Raw genomic sequence first — 25,639 nt, forward strand, 5'->3', positions numbered from 1 at the left:
TTGTATAATTAATCTTTAAACCAAGCTCTAGCAGCTACATACGGTTGCAGGAAAAAAATGGATTTGAAGTCAGAATACACTGGGCTTTGAATCCTACCTTTTGTCACTTACTAGCTGAATGACCATTGGCAAGTGACTCTCTAAATCAAGTGGGATTAACAATAGCTAAAGTACCTACCCTACAGACTTGGTGTTGGAATTAAATAATATAATGAAAATAAAAGTACTTTGTAAACCTTAAAATACTATATAAATATCAAGCATAATTCTTATTGCCATTTCCTCCCAAGAGATCATGTTTTCTTGCTTTTGGGTTTTGTTGTACCCCATTATAATTCCTTGCATTCCATGTGATCTTTCTGCCATGTGATATGCTCCAGGACAGTGTTCTTTGGGACTCTTCCTCATCTGTCTCTTTTTCAAATAATATAACCAAAAGTTGGCCCACCATTATCTACACTCAGAATAGCTGTCTATCATTTCACTGTAGCTTTCTGGGACTGTATATTGTCTTGTATACTCCCCAACCCCCAGAATTGGCATAATATTTAAGTTATGCTAAAGTTTAGTGCGATTTAAAAGACATATGATTTCCTTTCATTTTTATACATAACAAAGGCATCTTTCCACCTTCTTTGCTCATGCTTCCCTTTGCCCTGCCAGGGAACAGATCTCTTGATACATGACTACTACAGAAAATGTCCTGTGACCCCACAGGAGTTAATCCACTCATCTTTGGGCTTTAGCCCTGGGACTGAGTTGTACAGATTGATGAATGAGTAACAGCAAAATTCACCTACTCCATCATATATAGCCTGAATTAGGCTCAGACCAGAATTCATATCCCATCTACCAAGACAGCAATGATCTACCCAGAAGGAGTATCTTGCTACCCACCCTGTTGCTTCAAATACCAATCTCAAGGAGAAGGTTATAATTGAGCTGAGACAAGATGGATGGGTAGAATTCAAAAAGGTAAAATAAAAAGGTGACATGCCATATCTAGAACAGATAAGCGAAGTATGAAGCCTGGAAAACACATGTCAGTTTTATGGAATGGCAATTAGTCTAATTTGGTTGAGCCTTTGGGTACCTTAAGGAGTGGACCACGTGATAAAGCAGGTATACTGGAACCAGGCTAAGTTGTTTGAACTTTATTCCAGACAAAAGAGTATAAAGGGCAGCCACTGTTTAAAGGGGCACTAGAATTTTCCTGTATACTCTAATACTTTGCTCAAGAATATGGGTCATGGGAAATATAGTTCCCCACCATCCCCTACTTCCGATGTGTATTTTAAATTCTTTTTACACAAATTTGAATGAGCTTTAAGTTTAAGTTTGGCTTAGGATGCCCCTATATCTGAGTCATGTCTGAACTTCAGTGTACATTGGAATTTGAAATATCTCAGCTTTGCTCCACTGTTTTAATTGCCAAGGTATGCCTGAGGAACCTTTTTGGCAGAATCTAATGTGTCCTAAAGTGACCTCTTAGAAGGCAAAGATTTGGAAGCCAATTTGATAATGAGGTAATTACATTGGTTTCTTTATTTTTAGTAAGGTCTGCAAGGGGGTAATGATGGAGGACAAGAATTCCCAGTGCCACCCATAAGAGTACTACCAAAAGGATATGTGAAGAAACAGCATATTCCTGGTGGGGTTTACATATGAAAATACTGGCAGTTCCTTCCCCTTCCAAGCCCACAGCAATTTTGCTTGACTCAGCCTATGCCATGCATGCCACTGGGTTTTTACAAAATGTTCCCGTTATTCTGTTGTCTTTCAGAAACAATGGGCCAAATTCTCATTTGCTGCTATTGCCCAAGTTCCTATCAGCTTGACTTTTGTGCAAAAACATTTCTGACTTGTCAGTAAAAGTAGTGAGGAGACATCAACAGCAAACAAGCTTGAGCTTGGGGGCCTATTGCCCACTTTCTATTCCTAAGCATAGTTAGAGCTGTTTTTCCTAGTGCTTGAGGTATTACCCCATCTTCAAAACAAGAGCCATCTGGAATCTAATGGACACTATGCAGATTTTAGGCTACTCAACAAATCTCTTTTCATTAATGAAAAGTTCATCAAAGAAATATTTTTCCCCTGTTGAAACCTTTCATGTTAATAAAATACCCACAATATGAGGACTGTAGCAGACTTAGCACAGGAGCCATTAAAATCCCTTGCCAAATTCTTTTTTTTTAATTTTTAATTTTGAACAAGAAATATTTACATTTCAAGATCATTTAAAGGGGGATTGTCAAACAAAAGCCACTTGAGTCAAAAATTTACACTGTATTTACCTATCCTACTGAAACAACAGCAATTTGGTAAACAATATTTTTTAGGAAACTAAAAATGCAACAAAAGGAAGATAGGAAAAGCATCATAGATGTGGCTTTTTATGTATAAATACAATTAAACTATTATTTTTTCTTCCATTTATTGACCTTGCTTAAATTAAGAGGAGAGATTCAGCACCAAATCTTAATAAGTGGATCATCTGGAGATGTAAATCAAACCCAGGGAAGGTAGCTGATGAATGAACTTAATGATCTGCTTGGCTGTTGTAGGAGTTCTGAAGTCGAAAGAGATGAGGAGCTCGGTTTTCAAAGCAAGTTAGGGAGCACATTACAGTTTCTAGGGGTATTTCCTTTACATCAACACTTGTCTTCCAATTCTAAAAGAAAAATAAAGTGCTCAGTAAGCATTTAATGAATGAATGAAAAAACAAATTTCCTCCAAGTATTGAATGAATAAATGAAAAGTTAAATTTCTTTAGGAGTTTTCTGAAATTGGTACGTAAATTACCCAAACCATTTATACTTAACTTTCTCTCCTATTCTACACAGAGAGAAAACAATTACTGATAAGAAAAAGCTACACATCATTGAACACAACTCATAGTACAAAAACTTTTCTCTACTATTATTCAAGTATGTTAAGGTGAACATTCATCATTTCTTCTAATTCTTCTCCCATATCTGGAACGCCCATTGGTACCAACTCCAATATAACTTCATATGCTTTTTAAAACTCTAATTATTTATGTGCACTGATAAATATCTTGTACAAGGTGCCTAAAGACAAAGTAGCATCTCCTTTGCCAACCAACTAGTTCTACTGTTCCTGCCTACCAGGGCACATAATGAATGGACAGTAAAACATTGGTTCACACATTGATCATAGCTAGCATAAGCTAGCAACTAAAAACAAACAAATGTTAAGGAGCTTTAAAAGCATAAGATAAAAATTTGTCCACTTGATGATGTACTGAAGAAATCATTAAGAATTCCTTAATAGATTGATTTTTTTAATAAATACAAAAATCTCTATACAGCATTCTCAATAAAAATGCTTCAACTGATCTTTAAAATTTAATTTACTGATTACATTATTTTGCTTTCCAACATCCATTTTTAACAACAATAACATTTGAATTAACAATTAACAATGAATTAACAATTTATTAAGCAACAATTAACACATACTCTAACTATTCTTCTACTAAAGTCTCACTCTAATATCTTAATATTGTGTGAAGCTGACTCTGGGTTCTCAGCAGTCTGCACCACTAATCACTTTGAGAGTACAGGCTGTGAAAGGTTCTGGTATGCCAGTAAGGCTGTGTGTATGGTTCCCTGGCAAAAATTGTCATCTGAGAGAAAGGCTCATCACTAAAAGGCTGAACAACAAGTAATGAATTCTCTACTAAAGCACAAAGTGGTTACAGTTCTCATGGTAAACGTAGTATTTACCTTTTCTTTGCATCCTCAGCACCCATCAGAGTATCCAGCACAGAGTAAGCACTTAATCAATGCTTATTGATAGAATGACTAGTCACACTAATGAAATCGCAAGTCTTTGGGAGAAATGAAGAGGTACTGACTTCTCAGAAGATCCCCAGTACTACACTAACCACAAAACGCACTGGGTTCGATCAATAATCAATCAGTATTTATTTAATCACCTAGTCTATACTGGTACTCTGCTAGGTACTTGGGACACAAAGACAAAAAATGAAAAGTCCCTATTCTCAAGGAATTTATGTCCTATAGAGAATGCTCATATTCTATGGGTTGGGGTAAGAGATATTATATCACATGGAGAAACCTAGTCTCAGTGATTTTTTTAAAAAAAGTAAAAGCATTCAGTCATTCAACAAATTTATTGCTGCTACTATGCCCTTGGAATTGGGATTAATGCTAAGATGGACACTGTTAAAAATATTATTTCCCTTCAAGGAGGAAAGTTGAATGGATAGGATATTAAAAGTTAATTCTAACAAACTCTTTAAAAAAAGTATTTCTTTATAAGAAGCATACCTCAAATTGTCCCTAAATTTATGCTGTAGAAACCGTGCATACTAGAAAAGCAGGTGCAGCTATGCCGTGATTTAGAAATCTGTATATTCTTCAACACTGCAAGGGTTTGCCATTTTGTTCTTCTAGCAATACAGGCTACAGGCTGACCCTCCATAACTTAAAAGATGGTATTTAAGAGTTTGTGTGGCCAAAAAAATTATCATCCTCGCAGGAATCAAGGGAGACAACTTTGTATTCATGTAATGGAGTCAGATTCCAAGCGATCCAAACTGATCATCCTCCTGGAAGAACTTTCAGCATCAACAGATGAGCTGGTAACATATTAGGGAACCTTGCTGAGCCTTTCCTCAGAAAGCAGACAGGTAGTCTATCACAAAGCCCATACTCAACGTCTTTCCAGCATGGTAGAACCTGGAAGAGCTTGTGCCCTCCTAGTATAGTCTTTCTGAATCCAACATTTAAAATCCCATGCCATGATTAAGAGAACCTTACTAAGGGCACTGTATACTATAGATAAAGAAGGTCTATGAAAAATGAAAACCTTAGCTATTGACTCACCCTCAGCATAAAAATATAACCAAGTATACAAGGCAAAATCTGGAGGCCACATGATACATTAGAGAGCTGAATCTGGAAGGAGATGGTGTGGATTCAAATCTTGGTCCTGCTATTTATTACCTACATGACTTTGGGCAACTTATTTAACTTCTTTGCTTTCAATTTCCTCATCTGTAAAGTAAGGGGTTGGACTAGATGATGGGTTCTTAATCCTTTTGTGACATGGACCCTTTGCCAGTCTGGTTAAGGCTATGGACCCCTTCTCAGGATAATGCTTTTCAAGACATAAAATAAAATATATGGGATTATAAAGGAAACCAAAAATATTGAAATAGTTATGAAAATATTTATTTCAATAGCAAATTCCTAGAACCTAGGTTAATCCAAACCAGAAGATCCTTAATGATGTTTTCAATTCTAAATCTATGATCTCTGAACCCTAACTTTTGCCCTAGGAAGTATTAAGTGAGTAATGTTAATAATAGTTTCTAATGGGGCAGGCACCTTAAACTCTTCACTTTCTTTGGTAATATCCTAGTTAGTTGATACCTTTTGTCTACATCCCTAACTTCACAATCACAATAACATAGTTAACAGCTGACAATGTCTAAAGGAGGAAGAGGGTGGCAGAGGAGTCCACCTTCTCCCACAGAGTTCACCAGCATGGAAAGCATCCCTAGTGAGGCCATGAGATGAGAGGGGTTGACATTCCATGGTCTGATGGACTATGATCCTCTTAATTTCACGTAGATTTGGACCAAGATTCCAGACGACCCGAAATGACCATTCTACTGAAATAACTTTCAATGTAGATGAGTATTAATCTCTTGACCACTAAGAAGTGAGAGTTAAGGACTACATGTGGCCTGATTTAATCAGAAGTAGGCAAGGGTTCTTGGAGTTTTCTTCTGGTGCATTTCAGGGGGAAGAAGGGTTCCAGTTTAATGAGGTGAGGAGTGCATCTTTCCTTCTACTTTTCTTCTTCTCCCTGAAGATTGGCCACAAGAGAACAGCCCCTAGGCTACACCTGGAACCTCTTCCCTTTCAGAGTCATGGCAGGGTATCAGTTGGCTCAATAACTAATAAAAATGAAGGGGGGTTAATAGTTCTATTAATAATCCAATTATGTTCATAAAGTACAACCAGATAATGAAGGGATCACTATGGATAATGCTTCACAGTAGGAAGGATGATATTTTATATGTGTCCTCCTTGTAGGGTCTGGATCTGACACAATGGATAATTCAGGGTCCAAGGGTTTAAACCAACAATCCATTTAACAAAAATATATTCAAATTCCCCCAGGTAAAAAAAGTTCCTAAGGCAGTTATAAAGCAGCTCAGGAAGATCTAAGTAAATAAAAGCTGGCAGGCAAAGAGATTTAAAAGCAGTTGGCAAAGAGGTTCCCTGGGGTCTGAGGAGCTTGGACCAAAGTCCTAAAAACCATTTTTATGTTCTTCTTGCCCAGATGGCCCACAGCTGGGTCCAAGATCAATCTAACTTGAGGCAAAGTTAACCTAAACTGCCCCAAGTCTTCATCACAACTAATTTGCTCACAAGAGACCCTATTAGAGTCCTGAGAATAACGGGGAGAGAGGGGAAAGAGAAGATTAATTCACCAGTACACTGGACCACAAGAAAGTGGAACAGACATTCCAGATATGGGGAAGATGATAAAATAAGGATAAGAAAGAATGAGCACCTAAAGGAAGGCACTTGAAGAATCTGGGGAACAACAGACGGATATAAAAACAGTTAACACATCATTAAGAGCCAAACTCAAATATCAGAAGCAGCTAGAGTCAAAAGAGATCTGGACTTCAAGTCAAGAAATAAGGTCTGAGTTCAAATCTAGCTTTAGACACTTACCAGCTGTGAGACTAAGCAATTCACTTAATTTCTCCTAGCCTCAATTTCCCCATCTGTAAAGTGGAGATAATAATAGTACTTAACCCCGAAGGCTTTTGTAATGATAAAATGAGGTATTATTTTCTAATACTTTGCAAACTCTAAAGCATTGTATAAATGCCAAATATTATCTATAAGTACAATAGCTCTGGATGGCGCTTCCACTCAAACCAAGCAGAATTTATTAAGCCCATTAGATGGGTTGCATCATGTGTGCTGAGCTCCAGAAAAGATGCAAAGATGAAATCTGGTCTCTCTGTTTAAGGAGTATACAGTCCCATTGGGAAGAGAGCTCATATATACAAATAACTACAATACAAAAGAGACTTTGATAGTATGACATAATAAATATTTGCCAAAGTTTGAACTAAATGCCAACTACATACAAAGCATAATATTTAGCATTGGGAGAAAAAAAGAAGATGAAAAAGTCTCTGCCCTCAAATGGCTTATGATCTAAGAGCTATAACATAATGTAGAAGAGTTGAAGTTTTGGTTGAAGAATGACAGTCAAAAGCTGATCATTCTTTGCTGGCTTTCCATGAATGAGTAGTATGGTGCTCTCCCATTCTCCACAAGGGCTAATGAGCTAGCAGGAGAGAAAGGACACTCCCATGTATGCTCAGGTTGAGGTCTCACTCAAGAAACTACAGCAAAACAGCTGTAGCAGCAAAAGCAGAGAAAAAATAGGTAAGGATAGAAAAAGGGAGGAAAATGAAGATGATGACCAGTTAAAGTAAAGAAAAAGAGACAAATAGTGGAGTCACAGGAGGATCAGGTCAAGAGTCAAGACAAAATGAGGAAGAGGAAGGAGATGAGATGCTACCCCATCTCTCTCTAATAATCAAATATTTAAATTATACCCCCAAAAGAGAAGTACCTAAAGCTTTTGTTAAAAATTTTGAAATTTCCTTTCACATAAAAATGAGGAAAGGAGGGTCATGGATGACCAGTTTTGTCCCTTCCACCATTTAACCAAAGGCCAACTTCTCTTTGAGCACATTCTTAAATATGAGTAGAAAGCATTCTTCATGGAGGGACTAGTGGTATATCATCTATCCATTTCATGGGTCTGCTACTCTGTAGAAAATTCTTGACATGTATTCATTGCCACTTATAATTCAGTTATTGAAAAAGAGTTTGCTAATTTCCTGCTGCCTATTTCACATTTTTGAAAGCTATCTGGTTTTCTTTGCCCAGTGTCTCCATGAGGTGAAAAGTTTGTCATAGAAACTATTAAAGACATTTTCTATTTCCAGTGTGGTTTAAGCCATTTCCCTTGTGTCATTAAGAATTGCATAGACAGAGTTTGGGTTGGCTCTTGTTGGGATTAGGAATGCAAAGCGTCTATGTCTTTCATTCCCCTTCTTGGGGGTACAGTTGTTTAGTTAAAATAAAAATAATGTTTTGTTTAGCATTTTAGGGGCATATTTACTTTACCAAAGGCTATTATCAATTTGCTGTGCCAGTTTTGCTGGTGATTTTTTTCTTCAACTTATTAATCTCTATTCCTAAAGTTATATTTTCTGAGCACCCAGTATAATTTCCTGGAACTTTCTATGGAGATAAATTTACCTCGCCCCCCCCCCACTCCCATGCCTTAGACATGCCTTGCAAAACACTTTCCCACTGACAGTCATTATTATCTTAGGAATGTGTACATGGAAATAGGAAAGCTACAGAAATGTACTAACTCTCAGCATCCAACTGAAGTTCTCTTTCCATTGTAGGCATTTAAATATTACCAAAGATGCCATCTACAATGCCATTTTAAGTGGCATTTAAAGGAAACAATGTTAGTTTTTCCCTTACAACCACTTCTTTTTATAAACAAATTAAAATTTCATAACACTATCAAAGAAAATAATTATTATTACTCTGATTCAAAGGGAGAAACTGAAGCAGTGACCAAGTAATTCTTTCTTCACAGTATAATCATGTCAGAGTGGAGGAAGAAGAGAAATCTGTTTACCCATCCATGTCTGGAACTAATTTTTCTTTCTGAGTATACTGTCTTAGCAAAAATTCCATAAAATGAAAACATATCCCAAATGGCCAAACTTCTGATTATCTGTTCAGTACTGTTTTCAACAAACACAGCATCACAGAATCAGAGTAATCGAGCCATAACTAGCACTGGGAGCCGCAAGCTTTGCCCCAGGATGATAACATGGGACTTCTACTGTCCCTACACCTCACCTTGTAATTCTCCACCATCCTCACTACACAAAGTGATTGGCATGATCACCTCTGAGCCCCTGACCTGAAAGTCCTCCTGCCTCTGAGCTCCTCTTTCAGAGGGTAGTTTCCCCTAAACACAACCTGTCTCTCTCCAAATTAAATGTACATAGAATTACTAATTACTGCTCTGACCTCAGAGGTTCATAGGACGAAATATTTGAAGTCAGAAGAGACATCAGAATAAATTGAGCGTAATCCTCTCCTTTCACAGATCTGGAGACAAACTGAGGGACACTGATTTACCCATGATCACACACGCAATAGTGACAGAGCTGGATTTGGAACAAAAGTCCTCTGATTTCACAGCTGGTGTTCTTTCCACCACTAAGAGTCCCTGTACCAGAAAAGCTATCTCCTCTACAAAGCCCCCAATAAGTGGTCATCAACTCTCCCTTCAAATACCTTGAATGAATGGGACTTCCTCATTTCCTGAGGCAGACCATTCTAGTTTTGGATACCTTTAATTGTTCAGGAAGACTTTTCATATAAAATCTAAATGTAGCTCTTCTCCCCTCTGGGGCTAAACAGAGAAAGTCTAATTGGTATTAGTGATAATAGCTAACATGTGTATATATTACACTTTAAGTGTGTAAAGGATTTTACACAAATTACCTCATTTGATCCTCACAACAATCCTGTAAAGGTCCTAATACTATCCCCATTTTACAGATAAGAAAACTGAGGCTGATAGTTAAATAACTTGCCCAGGGTCACACAGCCAGAAAGTATCTGACACAAGATTTGGTCAAGTCTTCCTAACTCTGTGTGGAGCATATGTTACCTAGCTGCTTCTTGCATGGAATAACTTTTCAAATACTTGAAGGCAGTTTTCATGTTCCCCCTCCCCTCAAGAGTTCGTTTCTCCAAACCAAAGATCCATAGTTCCTTCAATCAGTGATCACAAGACCCTTCAATACTCTGGTTCCCTTTGTCTTAACATTCCCTAACTCAGGTCCTTCTTAGGTCATACCCAGCCTGGAACATAATACTCCAGATGCCATCAGGCTAGGGCAGAATAATATTAACTACTACTACCACCACCATCACCACCACCACCACTGCTGACATTCTACTCTGAATATATCTTGTATATACCAACATATGTTCATGTCTCACCCAGGAGAACATCAGTTCCTTGGGAGTAGAAACCGCTTTTTGGTTTTTTTCTTTCATATCCCTAGTACAATGAATGCCTGGAATATAGAAGGTGCTTAATAAAAGCTTGCTTGCTTGCTATAAAGGCACATCACATTCACTCTCATGTGATCCTCACAATAATACTTAGAAGTGCATACTAAAGTTATTTTTATCCCCACTTTACCATGAAGAAACCACCAGAAGAAAGTAGAGCCTCTCTGGACTTCAAGTCCAAAGTACTTTCCACTTCAGTTTGTTATCTATGTGGCAATAGTTTCTAAAGAAAGATGCATAATGATCACACCTATATTTTTAAGCAATTTTCTCACTCTCTCTTGGAGACTCCTATTGCACTATTGTGTCCTTCAACTGCCAGGTATTTATTGCTTTGTATTATTAATTATGATTTGCCACTAGACTGTAACTTCCTTGAGGACAGGGAAAATCTCATATACTTCTTGCTTATTACTTGAAACATTTAGACCAATCTGAGCTGAAAATTTAGAATATGGATCACTCATCATGCACACAGATTACATTCAAGAGAATTATTATTTGTTTAACAGGTCATCATATTGCTTGTCTTATCAATGGGTAGAGGAGGGTGTAACAGCAAGCAAAGTGGGATTTTTGCTGGATTAAATATGCATGAATTTTAGCCAATCAGAGACTTGCATGCGCATTGAGTTCTAGTCAATCAGATGCTGGCTACAACTGTATATAAGGAGAGCCCAGAGTGTGAGAGGAGCAGATATCAAGAGGGCATTGAAGAGAAGACATCTAGAGAGCTGAGAGAGCCAGTTTTGAGAGAGCTGCCAGTGTGGAGAACAATGAAGAGAAGAGACAAAGAAGAAGAATAAGCTGTGAGCATTGAGCTAAGAGGAAACCTAAGAGTTGAGAGGAGCCTCCAACAGCACAGAGGAGACCTTCCAAGAGCATAGAGGAGACCTTCCGAGCACAGAGGAGACCTCTAAGAGAGAAGAAAAGCTTAAAGTATTACTTTAGTTCAAGTGAACTGAGCTGTTGACATGAGGCCTCTGGCCTTTGGGGTTGAATTAAGATGGTGGTGCTGGTAGTGTGGGTTGCTGCCCTGTTAAGCTTTGTTTTCCCAGAAACAGACACTGTGGGCAGGAACCACTGGAGCCTGCTGGCGGGCAGGACCTTGGAGTGGAGGAGTCCCCATGAACTGAGACCTGGTACAGGAGGGGAGAGCTGCCTATGCGTGATCCAGGAGAGAGTCAGGAGTGCTCAGCCCACAGCAGAAGAGCCATGGGACTTGGAAGTCAACCTTGAGTTAACATAAAAGAGGACTTTCTTGGATACTTGGTATTGATTAAGGAGATTGTTCTTACTGTGATCTAGAAATGGATGGTGTGGTATTTTCTGCTACCCCTTAAGGATGCATTGTACTAGGGAAGACCCTAGCCTGGGACCCCCTGATTTGGGGATGCAGAGATATATGTTGTGTAGTGTGATGTTCTTGCTGTGACCTGGGGGTGGATGTTGTGGTATTTTCTGCTATCCCTTAAAGATGTGTTATGCTAAGTAAGACCTTAGCCTGGGACCCTTGCTGTATAATCAAGTAGTTTGGGGAATGTTACTGAATGCAATGATATACGCTATGTGCCATATGACATACTGAGTGATATGATATATATATATATATGTATGTATGTATGTAAGTATATACATACATATATATGTTAGATGATATGTTTTGCTTAAGGATGTTGCCATGAATGTTATGCTATGCTTTATTGAACAATGCTTTGGTTTACTGCTGAATAAATAGAGAGTTCATGTGATTAGATTCTTGAAATTATTCACAGCAGCAGTCCTCAGGTATGCTGCCATGACTGGCATAATGAGGGGCTGGTGGGAAGGAGAAAATTTGGAACTGAAAATAATTTAAAAAAATATATATAATAATGATTATCCCAAAACCATCTCCTGTTTTAAAAGCACTTTGAGAGATCATAAAAAGGAGAAAGGACCCACATGTGCAAAAATATTTATAGCAGCTCTTTTAGTGGTGGCCAAGAACTGGAAATTGAGGGGATGTCCATCAATTGGGGAATGGCTGAACAAGCTGTGGTATATGAATGTAATGGAATACTATTGTGCTATAAGAAATGATAAGTAGGCAGACTGCAGAAAAACCTGGAAAGCCTTGCATGAACTGATGCTGAGTGAAGTGAGCAGAACCAGGAAAACATTGTACACAGTAACAGCAACACTGTAGCATGACCAACTCTGATAGACTTAGTTCTCATAAGCAATACAATGATCTAAGACAAGTACAAAAGATTCAGGATGGAAAATGCTATCCACATGCAGAAAAAGAACTATTGAGTCTGAATACAGATTGAAGCACACTATTTTCTCTTTTTTTCCCTTTTCTGTGGTTTTTCCCTTTTGTTCTGATTCTTCTTTCACAATATGACTAATGTGGAAATATGTTTAGTATGATTGTAGATGTATAGTCTATATCAGATGGTAGGCCATCTTGAGGAGGGGTTAAAGGAGGAAAGGAAGAAAAAATTTGGAACTCAAAATCTTATAAAAGTGAATGTTGAAAGCTATCTTTACATGGAATTGGAAAAACAGAATACTATTAAGGGAAAAATTAAAGATACTAAAGTGGTTTGCAAAAATAAATAAATAAAAGCACTTTGAACTGCTACAGTGTGGATAACTGAATATACAGACATAACTTTAACAAAGCCCAGCTGATGGACTTCAGTTTAACTTTGGTTGGGAGTTGGGGAGGAGACAGGAAAATGGAACTAAAATAGCTGATGAACACCCATGAGTGTAGATCTGACTACAAAGAAATCATAACAACTCCTGTCTTTAGTCATGGCCAACCTACTCTTACTGGCATATTCAAATGTACATGAGATCCCACTTACTCTAAATAGGTGCCATTTGTAAGAAGCCAATGCCACCTGTCCCTTTCTCAGCATGAAATTACAGTATTACTAAAATCTGGGAAACATTGGAAACTAGTCTGGATATAGCTTGAGTAAAACCAGGTACTGGAATTGCAATTGAGACATAGATTTTTATTCCTCTGAACCAAGCCAAAGCAGTGAAGCAGTATGACAGTAAAGCAGGGTATCTATCACATGCATTGTCCTCTTCTTTCGTTAAGTATGCCCATCAAATTAGTCTATATACTCTCAACAAAGCCTACAGTTCTATCCAGGAAGGTAAGGCTTTCTTTCTATTCCAGACCTGACTATGTATATCATTAGTCATCAAGTCATTAAAGGAGTCAGCTCACCTAAAGATTTTACTCATTATCTAGTGAATTCTGGTGTGAGTGGACACCTTGGCCATTCACAGCTTCAAGTCAAAAACACTTCTGGGATCCACTGGAGAAAACAGATCCTTTAGATAACTATCCAACAGAAGAAATAGGATGTGATTTTTGAGGGATATGAAAGATTCCATGGGGACACACAGAAAGATAAGCAGACAGAGAAAACATTTATTAAGCACTTACCAAGTGCTAGTCACTGAGCTAAACACAGGGAATACAAATATAAGTCCCTACCCTCAAGGAGCTGACATTCTAATGGGGAAGACAATACATAAAAGGGGGCTGAAAATCCTGGGTAAAGTGGAATAGTCCAAAAGGTCAAGGGCTAAGCTGAGTTGGAAGTAGTCGTGGCTGGCATGGGTACTTTCTCAGGTGGAGGTTCTGAGAAAGAATTCATAAATCAGAAGAAAAGACCATAGGGGTTAAGGCACTGCCAGAGTGAGAAGGCTATTGGATGGAGAAGTAATCCAGGGAGTCAGGAGGCAAGCCACATTTGAGATGAGGAACAAATAAAAAAGACTCTGGTTGGACAAAATGATACCTTACACCCTCCCTTTGAGTTTTCAGAACAATGAATCCACATTTATCATCACTGCTGTTTAGATTATGAATTGTGACACTCTCTGGATGCTTTTGAATGTGTAGTGTAGACTGAATTGACTGCTGAATAATCAGCATTGTAAAAGTCACATTCATCTTCCTAAACAGGTTACTTAGATTATAAGCTCTGTCAATGTATGTACAATGGATATAGCTTGGTGTAAAGTAGGATCGATCTTATATTAGAAGTAATGAGTAAAATTATAACAATATAATCTTTTGTATGCTTCATTACTGACAGCTTGTCATAAAAATGCAACTGGGGTTAAATTACAAGTATTTTCACAAGACAGATTGTGTTTTCACGCATTTGTAGTGAGGTTCATTCAACTGAATCTCTTTTGAGGGTAGTTTGAATTACATTACGTCATTCAATGCAGGGTTGAGAGTTCATTTTGCAAACTGTTCACTCCCTAAACTCCTCCACTTTAAGAGGATCTGGGGAAATGTTAAACTCAACTAATGTAACTATAAGAAATGAAAACCATCAAATGCATATCTTGGGCATGGGGTGACTCAAGTGTTTTGTAAGAGGTTTATGAGAATTTTTATGCTACCTCCAGGTCACTAGTTCAAATATGGCCCAGGTTGGTAGTGACTAAAGTGAGATCTATCTGTTCCTATTTCAGGTCTTAGTCACTGCTGTAAAAAGCAATTGTTTTAAAATTATTGATGATACTAAAACAGGTGATAGTTAAGCAAACCCAGTGCTTTAGAAATAAGAACTCTTCCTATTATTGCTATAAGGAAGGAAACAAGAATAATTCAATAAATTTCAGTTAATGGGAACTATGAAAAGAGTGGGAAGAAATTTTCAAAGACCATTTTCAATATACTACCACAACATTTCATAAGCGCAATAACATGACAGTGTTAGAGGCAGCAAGGTAATGCAGATGCTGGATCTGGAATCAGAAAGACCTAGATTCACAATTCTGCTTCAGACAATTATTAGCAGTATGACTCTGGATATGTCATTTAACCCCTGCCTGCCTCAGTTTTTTCATCTGTAAAATAGGGATAATAACAGTAGCTAACTCCCAGGGTGGTTGTGAGGCTAAAATAAGAAAATATTTGTAAAGCAATTTGTAAACCTTTAAGGGCTATTTAAATACTAGCTATTATTACATTATTAGTAATATCATGATCATTATTAACCACCCAAATCAAAGCAGACACCATTTGATATTTTACTGCTATTAAATACTCTAAATCAAGAAGAAAGATCCATCTATGATACAACAGCTCCTTGGATGTTCAATAAAATTTAACACACAGTGGGGGGCAAAATGATGAAGACAGTAAGATCATAGATTAAGAGCTAAGAGGGATGTTAGGGATCATCGGATCCAACTCCTGTACCCTCCCCCACGCACCAGGTCACCTGTGCATTTATTTAGAGTCAAAAAAGGACCTTATCTGGTCCATCTGATCTATCTCTGCTTTGTAGATAAGAAAACTAAGGACCAGAGAGATTACCTAAAGTCACACAGGTGCAGTGGCTTTCAGCTCAGGGTCTAAAATGGAGTTGGATTAAACGGCTCTAAAAGTCAAATCCCAGGATCCTATGACCCCTTGACCCCAAATCCAACCACACTTCTTCCATGATACCTTACTGCTTCTCTAGCATTAGGAAACTGGTTTTCTTCTTATTGTTGAATAGACAAAGGAAGGTCAGCACTTTGTTAAACTTAGTCCCTAAAACAGGGCAAGTCCCAGATATTTGTGAAACTGAGGCAGGTTTGGAAAATTGGAGGCATACACTTGAGAAATATATATCCTTTGTATCAATTGTCCATAAGAAGTATTATTTTTTCTACTGTAAACGTGACCTGACTTCATTAAAAAAAGAAATTCTATATCTCATGGAGAAGGGTAATTTCCACCATTAAAAATGTGCAATTTATATAATATAATATTAAAAGTCTACCTCTTTGGTGCCTCATTATTATTGTTATTATTGTTGTGAATAGTTAACATTTTCAGAGTGCTTTAAGGTTTGCAAAGTACTTTACATATGTTATGATTCTCACAACAAATCTATGGGTTGGCGCTATTATTATCCCCATTTTACAGATTTGGAAACTGAGGAAGGCAGAGGTTAAGTACTTGGCCAGAGTTACACAGCTTGTAAGCATCTGAGGCAAGATTAGAACTCTTCTTCCTAACTCCAAGTCCCATGCTCCATTCACACTGCTCCACCTAGCTGCCTTACACCTTGGTGGTGTATCATACTTGCTGATTTTCGCAGATTCACTTATATAAAGTATCTTTTTACCTATTTATACCCAAGTTTACAAGATTTTTATTATTTCCTACATGTTGATATACCTTTCCTTTTTAAGCATCATTTTCCCTTTAAAGAAAAGATAAATGGGCAGTTCATCTGCAATGTTAGATCATAATTGGTTTGCTCTCCCTTGAATTTAATAATGAGCTACTACTGATCCTTGTTACACATTTTACCCTTAAATATTGAAGTCTCTTCGTAATCATCTTTATGACTAAGCTTGAATGTCTTCTGGCTTAGTTGTTGTTTATGTTTTCCCAGATAGCTATAAATCACTTTTCAGAGATTGATCTGCAACTCCCTCTTAATTTTCAACATGCAATTTCTCCTTTAATTGTTCTCCTCCCTTTAGGGCTTTTTTTTCTTTCTTGAGAATATGAATAATATTCTACCACTAAGCAAATCCCAGAAATACTCATTGGGATCCACTTTTCACCACTGGAGATATTCTGCTTCCTAATGACCATGTTATTTTTTCTCCTAGTTATTTACAAACGTTCATGAGTATAATCATTTTCTCATTATTACTCACGTCTACATCTCAACACTTTTTCTCATTATTGAGATTGAAAACATATGCCAGATTTATAAAACTCCATAAAATTTACCTCAATATATACCCTTTAAATTTATACCTTACTAATCACGTTCAAGTCTGTTTGCCTTACAAGAGTTCATCAAAAGATATCTGTCACATAGCAAGAGTGAGAGACATTAATAGGTGATCAATCTCACTAATCTAATTGTATTCCAAAGATATCAAAGAAACAAAAGAAAGGCTTTCATAAAGGTGGGTTCCTCATAACAACCTTGTGAGGGAAGTGCTATTATTATCCTAATTTTACAGGGGAGGAAACTGAGTCAAGTGCTTTGCCCAGAGTTACACAGCAAATAACTATCTGAGGCTAGAGTTGAATTTGGATCTTCCTGACTCCAGGTCCAACATTCAACGCCACCTAACTGCCTCTGGAACCAGTTACAGAAGATTCCACACATATACTTCCATTATACTTTATCCTGATTCATCCAGAAGTAGCTTCTCAATGTTCTCCACGTGGACATGTCATCTAGGGCACTCCGGTCATGTGCCAGAAGCTGATTACACTATAATGCGTCAAATGTCACAAGACAGACTATAATGCTTTTTACGAAAAAAAAGTTTCAACTTAGGATAATGGGTTTTTAAGACAAGCACTACCTGCAGAGATCCATCTCCAGAAGCCCCTTCCCTCAAAAGTCCCTTGCAAAAGTCTACAGAGAGACTTTTTCATGGCATATATACAAAGCTCATATTCTGAAATTAAAGTCGATCATAAAATGCAATTTGTTGTACAGAACTTACAAGCATTTTCTACAGAAAAGCATCTATCTAGAAAGGAAAAAAAATTATAATTTTGTGTAGCCTTAGCACACTAGAATTAGCTGCCACACCGAATTCTTCTTTGGGCCTAAAATGGTTTAAATGGGATCATATTAAGAAAAAAATTAAGATGGCCCCTTGTGCACCCACACTGGAAATGAGTTTTCCCCTAACCTCTCTTTGAGACAGTGGGCATAAGAAATGGTTTAGCCTTAGATCACAAAAAGATTTGCTTTATCAAGGAATTGTACAACAGGACAAAAGAGGCATTATCTGTGCTTGTTAACTGTCTTTCCTTTCCCTCCTCATTTGAAACTCTGTCTGAGAGACGGGAGTTAGAAAGATTAGGGACCACAGATAGAAGAACATATTGCATGACCAGTGTTGTCATTAGTAACTGACACCAAAGAGTCACCAAGACTCTCATTTGCTTATCTTTGGTTGAACATTCTCACTTTCCCTTTAATATATCAGCTTGAGCTCCATTCGTTTTAATGAACTTAAATATTCATTAACATGAGCTTTAAATCTAGCCATATCAAGAGATTTGAGTGGGAACAAGGAGAAAGATGAGGAGAAAAACGGTAGCAACTCTCTCCATACAAGAGTTCTAGTATCTAGTTTCCCTTAAATTTTATTCCATTTACAAGAGACTATTTGAGCAAAACACACTATCAGAACCTATGAATGACCTGAAAAGTGGCCTGAGACAGTGGAATCACCTAAGGGGTTGGTGCTCAAAGTCTGATATACATAGCAGATTCATATTTTAATATCTAGACAAAATTTTATTTCATGTCTGAGACCAGGAACCCAACTGACAAGGGGTGAACACATGAGCCACTTCAGTGCATGAAAGTAATAGCCATTTATAGGGGTAGGGACAGCCACTTAGCTTGCTCAGGCTTCCAGATCTACTATAAAGTGACTCTTGCCAGGGTGCCTACATAGGGAAAATACAGGATAAGGTATTTGTTAGCTTTGAGTTCTACCCATTAGCTAATTAAAATGTGGTACTCTAGCTAATTTAAATTCCCTTGACTATGTAACTAAATAACCCTTAACTATAATTAACACAATGATTGCTGTACCTCTGTATGGAAAAGGAAGCAGGACTGAGCTCAAAAGTCACATATGAAAATCAATTCCTTGATAAAAGTTATCTGGTTTCAAAAGGGATAGACAAGGGAAAGAATTGGTATACCATTCAAATTCATACAGAAAGTACAATTTACCTTCATTGGAGGCATAAAAATTACACTATCTATTCCTGAGGATAGAACGCATTTTCCACATAACATACATTTCCTCTTGTTAGCAAGTATTTCCAAGATTTCTGGGTAACATGCTACGGTTCGCTGATACAATGGATCTTCCTCACTTATCTCATTCATAATAAATCTTGCTGCAATTTCCTACAAGATTTAAAGAAGAATCAAGCTCTATAGATTATTTTCGCAGTAACCATATTTTAAACTCACTTGTATTATATCACAAAAGGCACTATGGTTTAATCAGAAACTTATACTGAATTGAAATTATTAAATCTTAGTAAAGAAACTGAAGGCCTTAGAGGAAGACAGGGTATTTTCATCACGTGCTGACAAAAGGCATGGGTTTCAGAAGAAGAAGGCAGCTTTGGGAAGTAAAGAGTTGGGTGAGAAGATAATGTCTGAGAATGAGATTTGGATTTATGGATGGACTACTGCTTAAATGAGAGAGAAAAGTGGTATTTCCACAAAGATGGATACTATCAGGGTAGCTATAAGATAAAAAGGAAGAATGGCAATAGATACACCCAGGAGATTAATAGGAACTAGGATCCAAGAAAGGAACTAAAAGTTAGAACATACGGCCTTGGATATCTGTAAAAGAATCTAGTATGGCTAACAACTAGTGCTTCTATCTCAAAGAGCCAAATTTGATCTCAGTAAATGATCACATATGGAACATTGTAGAGGGGACTCATGCTTCAAGTTGGGCTTGAATTAGGTGACATATGGAGTACCTTCCAGATCAAAGATTCTGGGCTTCCATTCATCATTGTCTAAACAATGGATTTAGCAACTAATCAAGTACTACCTTGCACTGTCACTGAAATACATTGTTACTTTGATCAATCAAACGGTAAACATTCATTGAACACCTACTATCGGGCACTGTGCTAAATTCTGAGGATACAAAAAGAAAGATAAAAGAGTTTCTGCCCTCAAAGAGCTTACAATCTGATGGGAGAAACAACATGAAAGCAAATACATATAAAGCAAGCCATATACAGGACAAATCGGAAATAATTAGCAGAGGGAAGGCATTAGAATTAAGAGGAGTTGGAGAAAGTCTCCAGTAAGGGACAGGATTTTAGCAGAGACTTAAAGGAAGATCAGTAGTTAAAGTGTGTGTATGGTTGGGGAGGTGGGGGGTGGGGTGGAGAAGCACTGCAGGCATGGGAGACAGCCAGAGAATGGCTGGAGTTGAAAGATGGAGTATATTGTTTGTGATAAAGCCAGAAGGCTAATGTCAGTGGGTAGAGGAGTATGTGATAGAGAGCAGTGAAGTGTAAAAAACCTGAAAAGTTAGGAGGGAGCTAGGTTAAGAAGGGCTTTAAATACCAAATAGAGCATTTTGTATTTGATCCTGGAGGCAATAGGGATTCACTGGAGAGGTAGGGGTGTGAGTGTGTGTGTGTGTGTGTGCATGTGTATACATATATACATGCATATATATGTTAATATCTCCCAAATGAGAATGGAAGTTGTTTCTGGTCGAGGGCATACCTTGTAAATGTTCTCAGTATTTACTGAGTTGAGCAATGGCAAATGGGCAGATAGAAGACTGCAGCTGTTGACAGTACCCATGGCACACACAAATTATAGCTACCTAGGCACTGTGTCATGTACATTAGGGATGTGTATGAATGTAACAAACTTAAAGCAAAAACATTCAACTCAAGGCAGGGAACAATTTTTCCACTACCATGTTGGTCATTTAGCAGAGTGTTTACAGTCTACAAACTTCTCTATATTGTTCCACCCTACATACACACAGAAGAAGTAGTCAGCAGAGGAGGAAGAGGAAGGAAGAATTAGTATTTCTATCTCTCTCTCTGTCTCATTTTCTCCCTCTCACTCTCTCCCTCCTTCTCCACACATACATACAAACATACATACATATGTACCCAGAACTGAACACAGTACTCCTAATGTGGTTTGATTAGGACAGAGTACAAAGGAACAATTAATATCAGTCAAGCATTTTTTAAGCCTTTACTATGTGCCAGGAACTATGCTTTCTTCCTTTGCTCTGGAAATTATGTTCTTCCTAATGCAGTCAATGTTCACATTAGCTTTTTTATGTAACACATCACAATGACTCATATGGAGCTTGAAGTCACCTAAAAACATTTATATAGATATATATACACACATATATATTCATGTATGTATGCATGTGCATATATGCTTTAGGTATATATACATATATTTTAATATATAATGTACCATGTACATAATGTATGTATATAATGTATGAATGCAATACATACATGTAACCTGTAATGTAATATGTGTGTACATATATACACATACACACACACTATTTGGCATGGCTCTCTTAAAAAGGGAGAGAAATACTTGGATAACTATGAAGATGTAAGAAAAAATTATATAAATAAAAGCTTATCAAAAAGAAAAAACAATGCAAGTTCCCTGAGGGCAGTTTTTATTTCCAGCATTTAGCACAGCCCCTGGTATATAGTAAGTGCTTAATAAATGCTTGCTGCCTGTTGCCCATTGCCTTTTTTTAACCCGACTTTTTATTTGTCCCAGATGAATTTCATCTTATTAGATTTAGACCAGCCCTGTTGTCCAGTGTGTTAGCTATTCCTCTGAGTTTTGTGTCATCTTCAAACTTTCCTAGAGTGATTTACTCTGTAGAATGTATTCCATGTGATCCTTCCTAGCCTTCCTCTGAACCCTCTGAAATCTGCTCTCCCAAAATCTGGCATGCATGTCACACTATCCCTAGCCTTCTTTTCTTTCTTTACCAGGAACTCTGGGAAAACCAGTCATTTTCCTCCAAAGTTTCATCAATTCCACCCTCTTGCAACCAGTTCCTCCCTGTTAGTGAGAAACAAATCCACAGTATAATTTCTGCTTGTTATTTCCTGAACCTTTTGAAGTCTGAAATAAACATTAAGGCATGTCCAAAAGTTAGAAGCCACTCAGCTTTTGGCAGAGAGAGCTCCAGCAGACATCTGGATAATTAAAAGTCTCTCATCACTACTATATCATGCCTCTGTACCAAGCTTTTGAACTATTTCCTAGACTCTTCAACTATTTTCCCTCTCTGTCCAGGTGATCCATGGTTATAATCTGATAACAAAATAATTATTACTTGTTCCTCCAGTAACCTTCATCCAAGTGCTCTCCACCATACTTCTTCTATTTGTTTCTTTAGTTAGTTTATAAGTATACCTTCTTAATATACAACTTCATCCCCATCCTTTTTACTTATACTAGTCCTATTTAGTACTAGTAATGTATATTCATTCAGAGTCATATTCCAGTGTCATCTCACCAAGAATCAGGGATAGCTATGAAATCAAATATGTCCACACCCAAATATATGAGTTAGGGTCTCAAAGTCCTCATGTTTGTTGCCTGATTTGGGGGCATGAGTATATAGAAAATAGAAACATTAACCAAAATGGAAAACACACTGGTTTTACTATTGGGTACTTTCTTAAATTTTGTCTCCTCTGAACTTCTTGTTATACTATTTTCTCCCTTCATTTTAGCTATTCTGAATGGTCTCTAGTTAAGTAGATATACATAAACAGTTTTCTCCCTTCCTTAATCTTTTAAATTTAAAGCCTTTTTGATTAAGGGTTTAAAGCCCTTATTGTAAGATCCCAGGTAAATGCAATCTTATATTCTTTTAAAGACATATTTCATTTCAGTCAAGAGTCTGTCATTCCTATGTTTTAAGCCACAGTCAAGAAATTCAAGTCCCAGTCTCAGGAACTATCTTTAATCTTAGCCACATGTTTACTTCCTAAATCATTTTTTTTTCTTTTCTGAATCTCTTGTCTAATACACAGAGGTGAGGAAAACATAACATATGTCCCTTTAGTCTTCAACTGTTTGCCTGATGCTTCTTCATCTTCCAGTACTTTCTAGGTTCATTCTGGTTGTGTCATTTGTGATCAAGTAGGCGCTAGTCATATGTACTGACACATCTTGAAAGGTTCACTGCTATTTATTGAACATGCGCCCTGAGATGACAATAGGCCTCTATGTTACTGTTATGAAGTAAACAAATAGCTGCTTCTATGCCCCTCAACTGGGAGTCATCAATATATCACTCTTCTTCCTCTGACCCTTGCTTAACAGCTTTTATGGCTCTACTTTATTCCTCACTGGAAGACAGCTTCCCTCTCAAAGTGTGTAGCTTCTTTCTTTCCAAAATGGCTTCAAATTTGTTTTTCAGTTCCAACTGTGCAGTTGTCCTTTTCTTTCGATTTCTCATCTCCATGGCATTCTTCTATTCTCCAGCTTCCTGACAGGGGTCAAGCTTTCTCTCTGCCAACGCAAGGGCAATTACCTTTCCTCCCATTAAAGTCTCACTTCATTTTTTAAGGAACATTTTCACTGTCCCGACGATCTGGAGTGTGGGGAGGCATTCCTTAAGTTCCTTCACCTTCTCTTTTGGGAGGGGACTGGTCTACACTTGGAATATAGATAACATTTCCTCATGGTTTTTCCAAAAATGCACCAGTGGTCATCTGACTCTTCCTTGTGTGTCTTCAGAAGAAACCTCTATTACCACTAGTTTTTTACTATCCACCCAAAATATATACTCAGGTCTCCCCCAACATTCCTCTCTAGAAAAAAGAAAAAAAACCTTCTCTTTATCTTTATATCATATTTAGGTACAGTCTCCCTCCCTCCCCACTTCTCTCTTTCTATTCCTGGTTCTCTTCCCATCTCTCTAAGTGCTCTTTCTCTGGTTCTTCCTCTCTTCAATTCCTTAGTGTGGGTGCTACCTTTGGCTCTGTTCTCTTAATATACCCTCTTTCCCAGCAATTTCATTCATTGTCATGACTTTAATGACTACTATGCAGAGGACTCCTAAAAACCAGTATCTCCAATTCCGACTTCTCTTCTGAGCCCCTAACCTGAATTTCTAATCAAACCACAGAGTATGAGTCAGAAGGAATTTCCTTTCTAAGGTCTAAGTTGGAGGGTAAGTTTTCTTTTAATGCACACTGGTTTCTTTAAATAACTCCCTTTTCTCTTCCTTCAGAACTTATCCTTAAGAGCTTTCCATTCGTCCTGAGTCTATTTACTCTGAAGAGTTTTAATGAATGCAATCTTTCCTATTTTATTCCGAACCCTTTAAAATGCACTTTCCTAAAAAAAAAAATCAGGGCACAAGTCAGCTTGGCTTTCCTCTCTTCCCCATGACACACTATAAATAGAGCGGTCACTTGCCTCCAAGGTTCCCATCATTTCATCATCCGCAGCCACGTTCTCCTTATTAGTGAGAATCCGATCAAGGATAGTCTTTTTCCGGACTGCAGCTACGACGGCGGCGGATAGACGCAGAAAGCAGGGGCTGTGCAGGGGGCCCCGGGCCTCTCCCCCAGCGCCGCGAGCGTACGGACTGAGGCCGTCCTGCGCCTTCTCCTCCTCCCCCACCTCGTTCCGTAAGCTTTGCACACATGAGAAAATTGGAAGCTGAAAGCTACCAAGGAAGTGGAAAGGAAACTAAGCAGGGATTTACTGAGAGAAGAGGAAGAATAGTTGACGGAAGAAAGGAAGAAGAGAAACGATGAGAAAATGAAGGAAGCTGCTCAAAAGAAGGCCACTGAACAAAAAATCAAAGCGCCCGAACAGATTAAGCCCAGTGTACGCCGCCCTCAGTCTGCTCACTCTGCTAAGGGCACTTACACGGCAACTAGCGCTCAGAATAATGCCAAGCGGGCCCCAGCCAACAGTGAGCATAGACAGCGGCCGGCCTTGCCTCGTCACCCTCCTGTTGAAGTACCACCGGGAACATAAACGCTTCTGGAGAGTTCAGCAGTTGCCCACTATAACAACAGACCTGAGACCTGCTTCTAAAGTATTAAATAGTCAGGAGGCAGTAGTGTAGCAAGTAAACCAGCCAGTGACTAATGGAGAGATACAGAGAAAAAAAAAACACAACCAAGAGTTTGGAATTTTTGGAGTAAGGAGTTGAAACTTTCTTTAGAAAACTACACAGTAAAATCTTGTTGCCTGTAATTGCCAATCTCTAGGAGAAGGTGAAGTTACCACCTTCCCAATATCTGTTTCTGAGTTAATACATACTTTCGATTTATAATATACACAAAAAGTTGGAGGTGTCAGGCTGATCATGTCCTTTTGGCTATCCATTTTTACCAGGAAGATGGCAATGGCATTGAATTGTGTCAAGCACTTTCAAAAATGCCTAGCCTTAGACTAAAATTTCCTAAAACATAAACATACTGGACATTTTAAATTTTAAGTTCTGGTTTCGGAATTGTGCTACATTAATTTAAGTATTTTTTCACATTAGCATTTTATTTTAAATAATTTGTAAATTTTTTTCATTTTCTATTACAAAACCATCAATAAAAAATTCAAACATATAAAATAAGAAATGAAATCTTACATAAATCTGTGATATTTAACAAAGTTTTTACCAAAGAAATTTACAAACAACAAAAATACTTGTGCTCAGTGTCTTTGTAGAAGTCTGTTTCTACTACTTTTCAGTTTTTTTTCCTTTTTAAAATATTATTCTAGTCAGTGTACTGAATATGTTTCATAGAAATTATGGGCTATTATAAAATAACTGTTATTTCATGAAATGATTAGCTCCTTTTTTAGGAAGACTATTAA

General features: G+C 37.6%; 2 protein-coding genes across 6 annotated transcripts in view; both read right to left on the reverse strand.

The window, feature by feature from the left end:
* Positions 1-24,824, reverse strand: part of SLC26A7 (solute carrier family 26 member 7) — a 278,008-nt gene extending 253,184 nt beyond the window's left edge. For 3 of the 5 annotated variants that reach the window (XM_036741696.1, XM_036741697.1, XM_036741695.1), the window contains exon 1: positions 24,686-24,824. The gene's annotated coding sequence lies outside the window, so the exon portion shown is untranslated. The remainder of the gene's footprint in view (positions 1-24,685) is intronic. The other 2 variants (XM_036741699.1, XM_036741698.1) reach the window with 2 other exon arrangements.
* Positions 2,222-25,639, reverse strand: part of LRRC69 (leucine rich repeat containing 69) — a 132,376-nt gene continuing 108,958 nt past the window's right edge. Inside the window, exons 7-8 of the mRNA XM_036741700.1 lie at positions 18,971-19,150; positions 2,222-2,671 (exon numbers count right to left, since the gene is read on the reverse strand). Coding sequence (XP_036597595.1) covers positions 2,540-2,671; positions 18,971-19,150 — 312 coding nt within the window. The 3' untranslated portion in view covers positions 2,222-2,539. The remainder of the gene's footprint in view (positions 2,672-18,970; positions 19,151-25,639) is intronic.

This window comes from Trichosurus vulpecula, chromosome 1 (assembly GCF_011100635.1).
Source record: "Trichosurus vulpecula isolate mTriVul1 chromosome 1, mTriVul1.pri, whole genome shotgun sequence".
NCBI lineage: Eukaryota > Metazoa > Chordata > Mammalia > Diprotodontia > Phalangeridae > Trichosurus > Trichosurus vulpecula.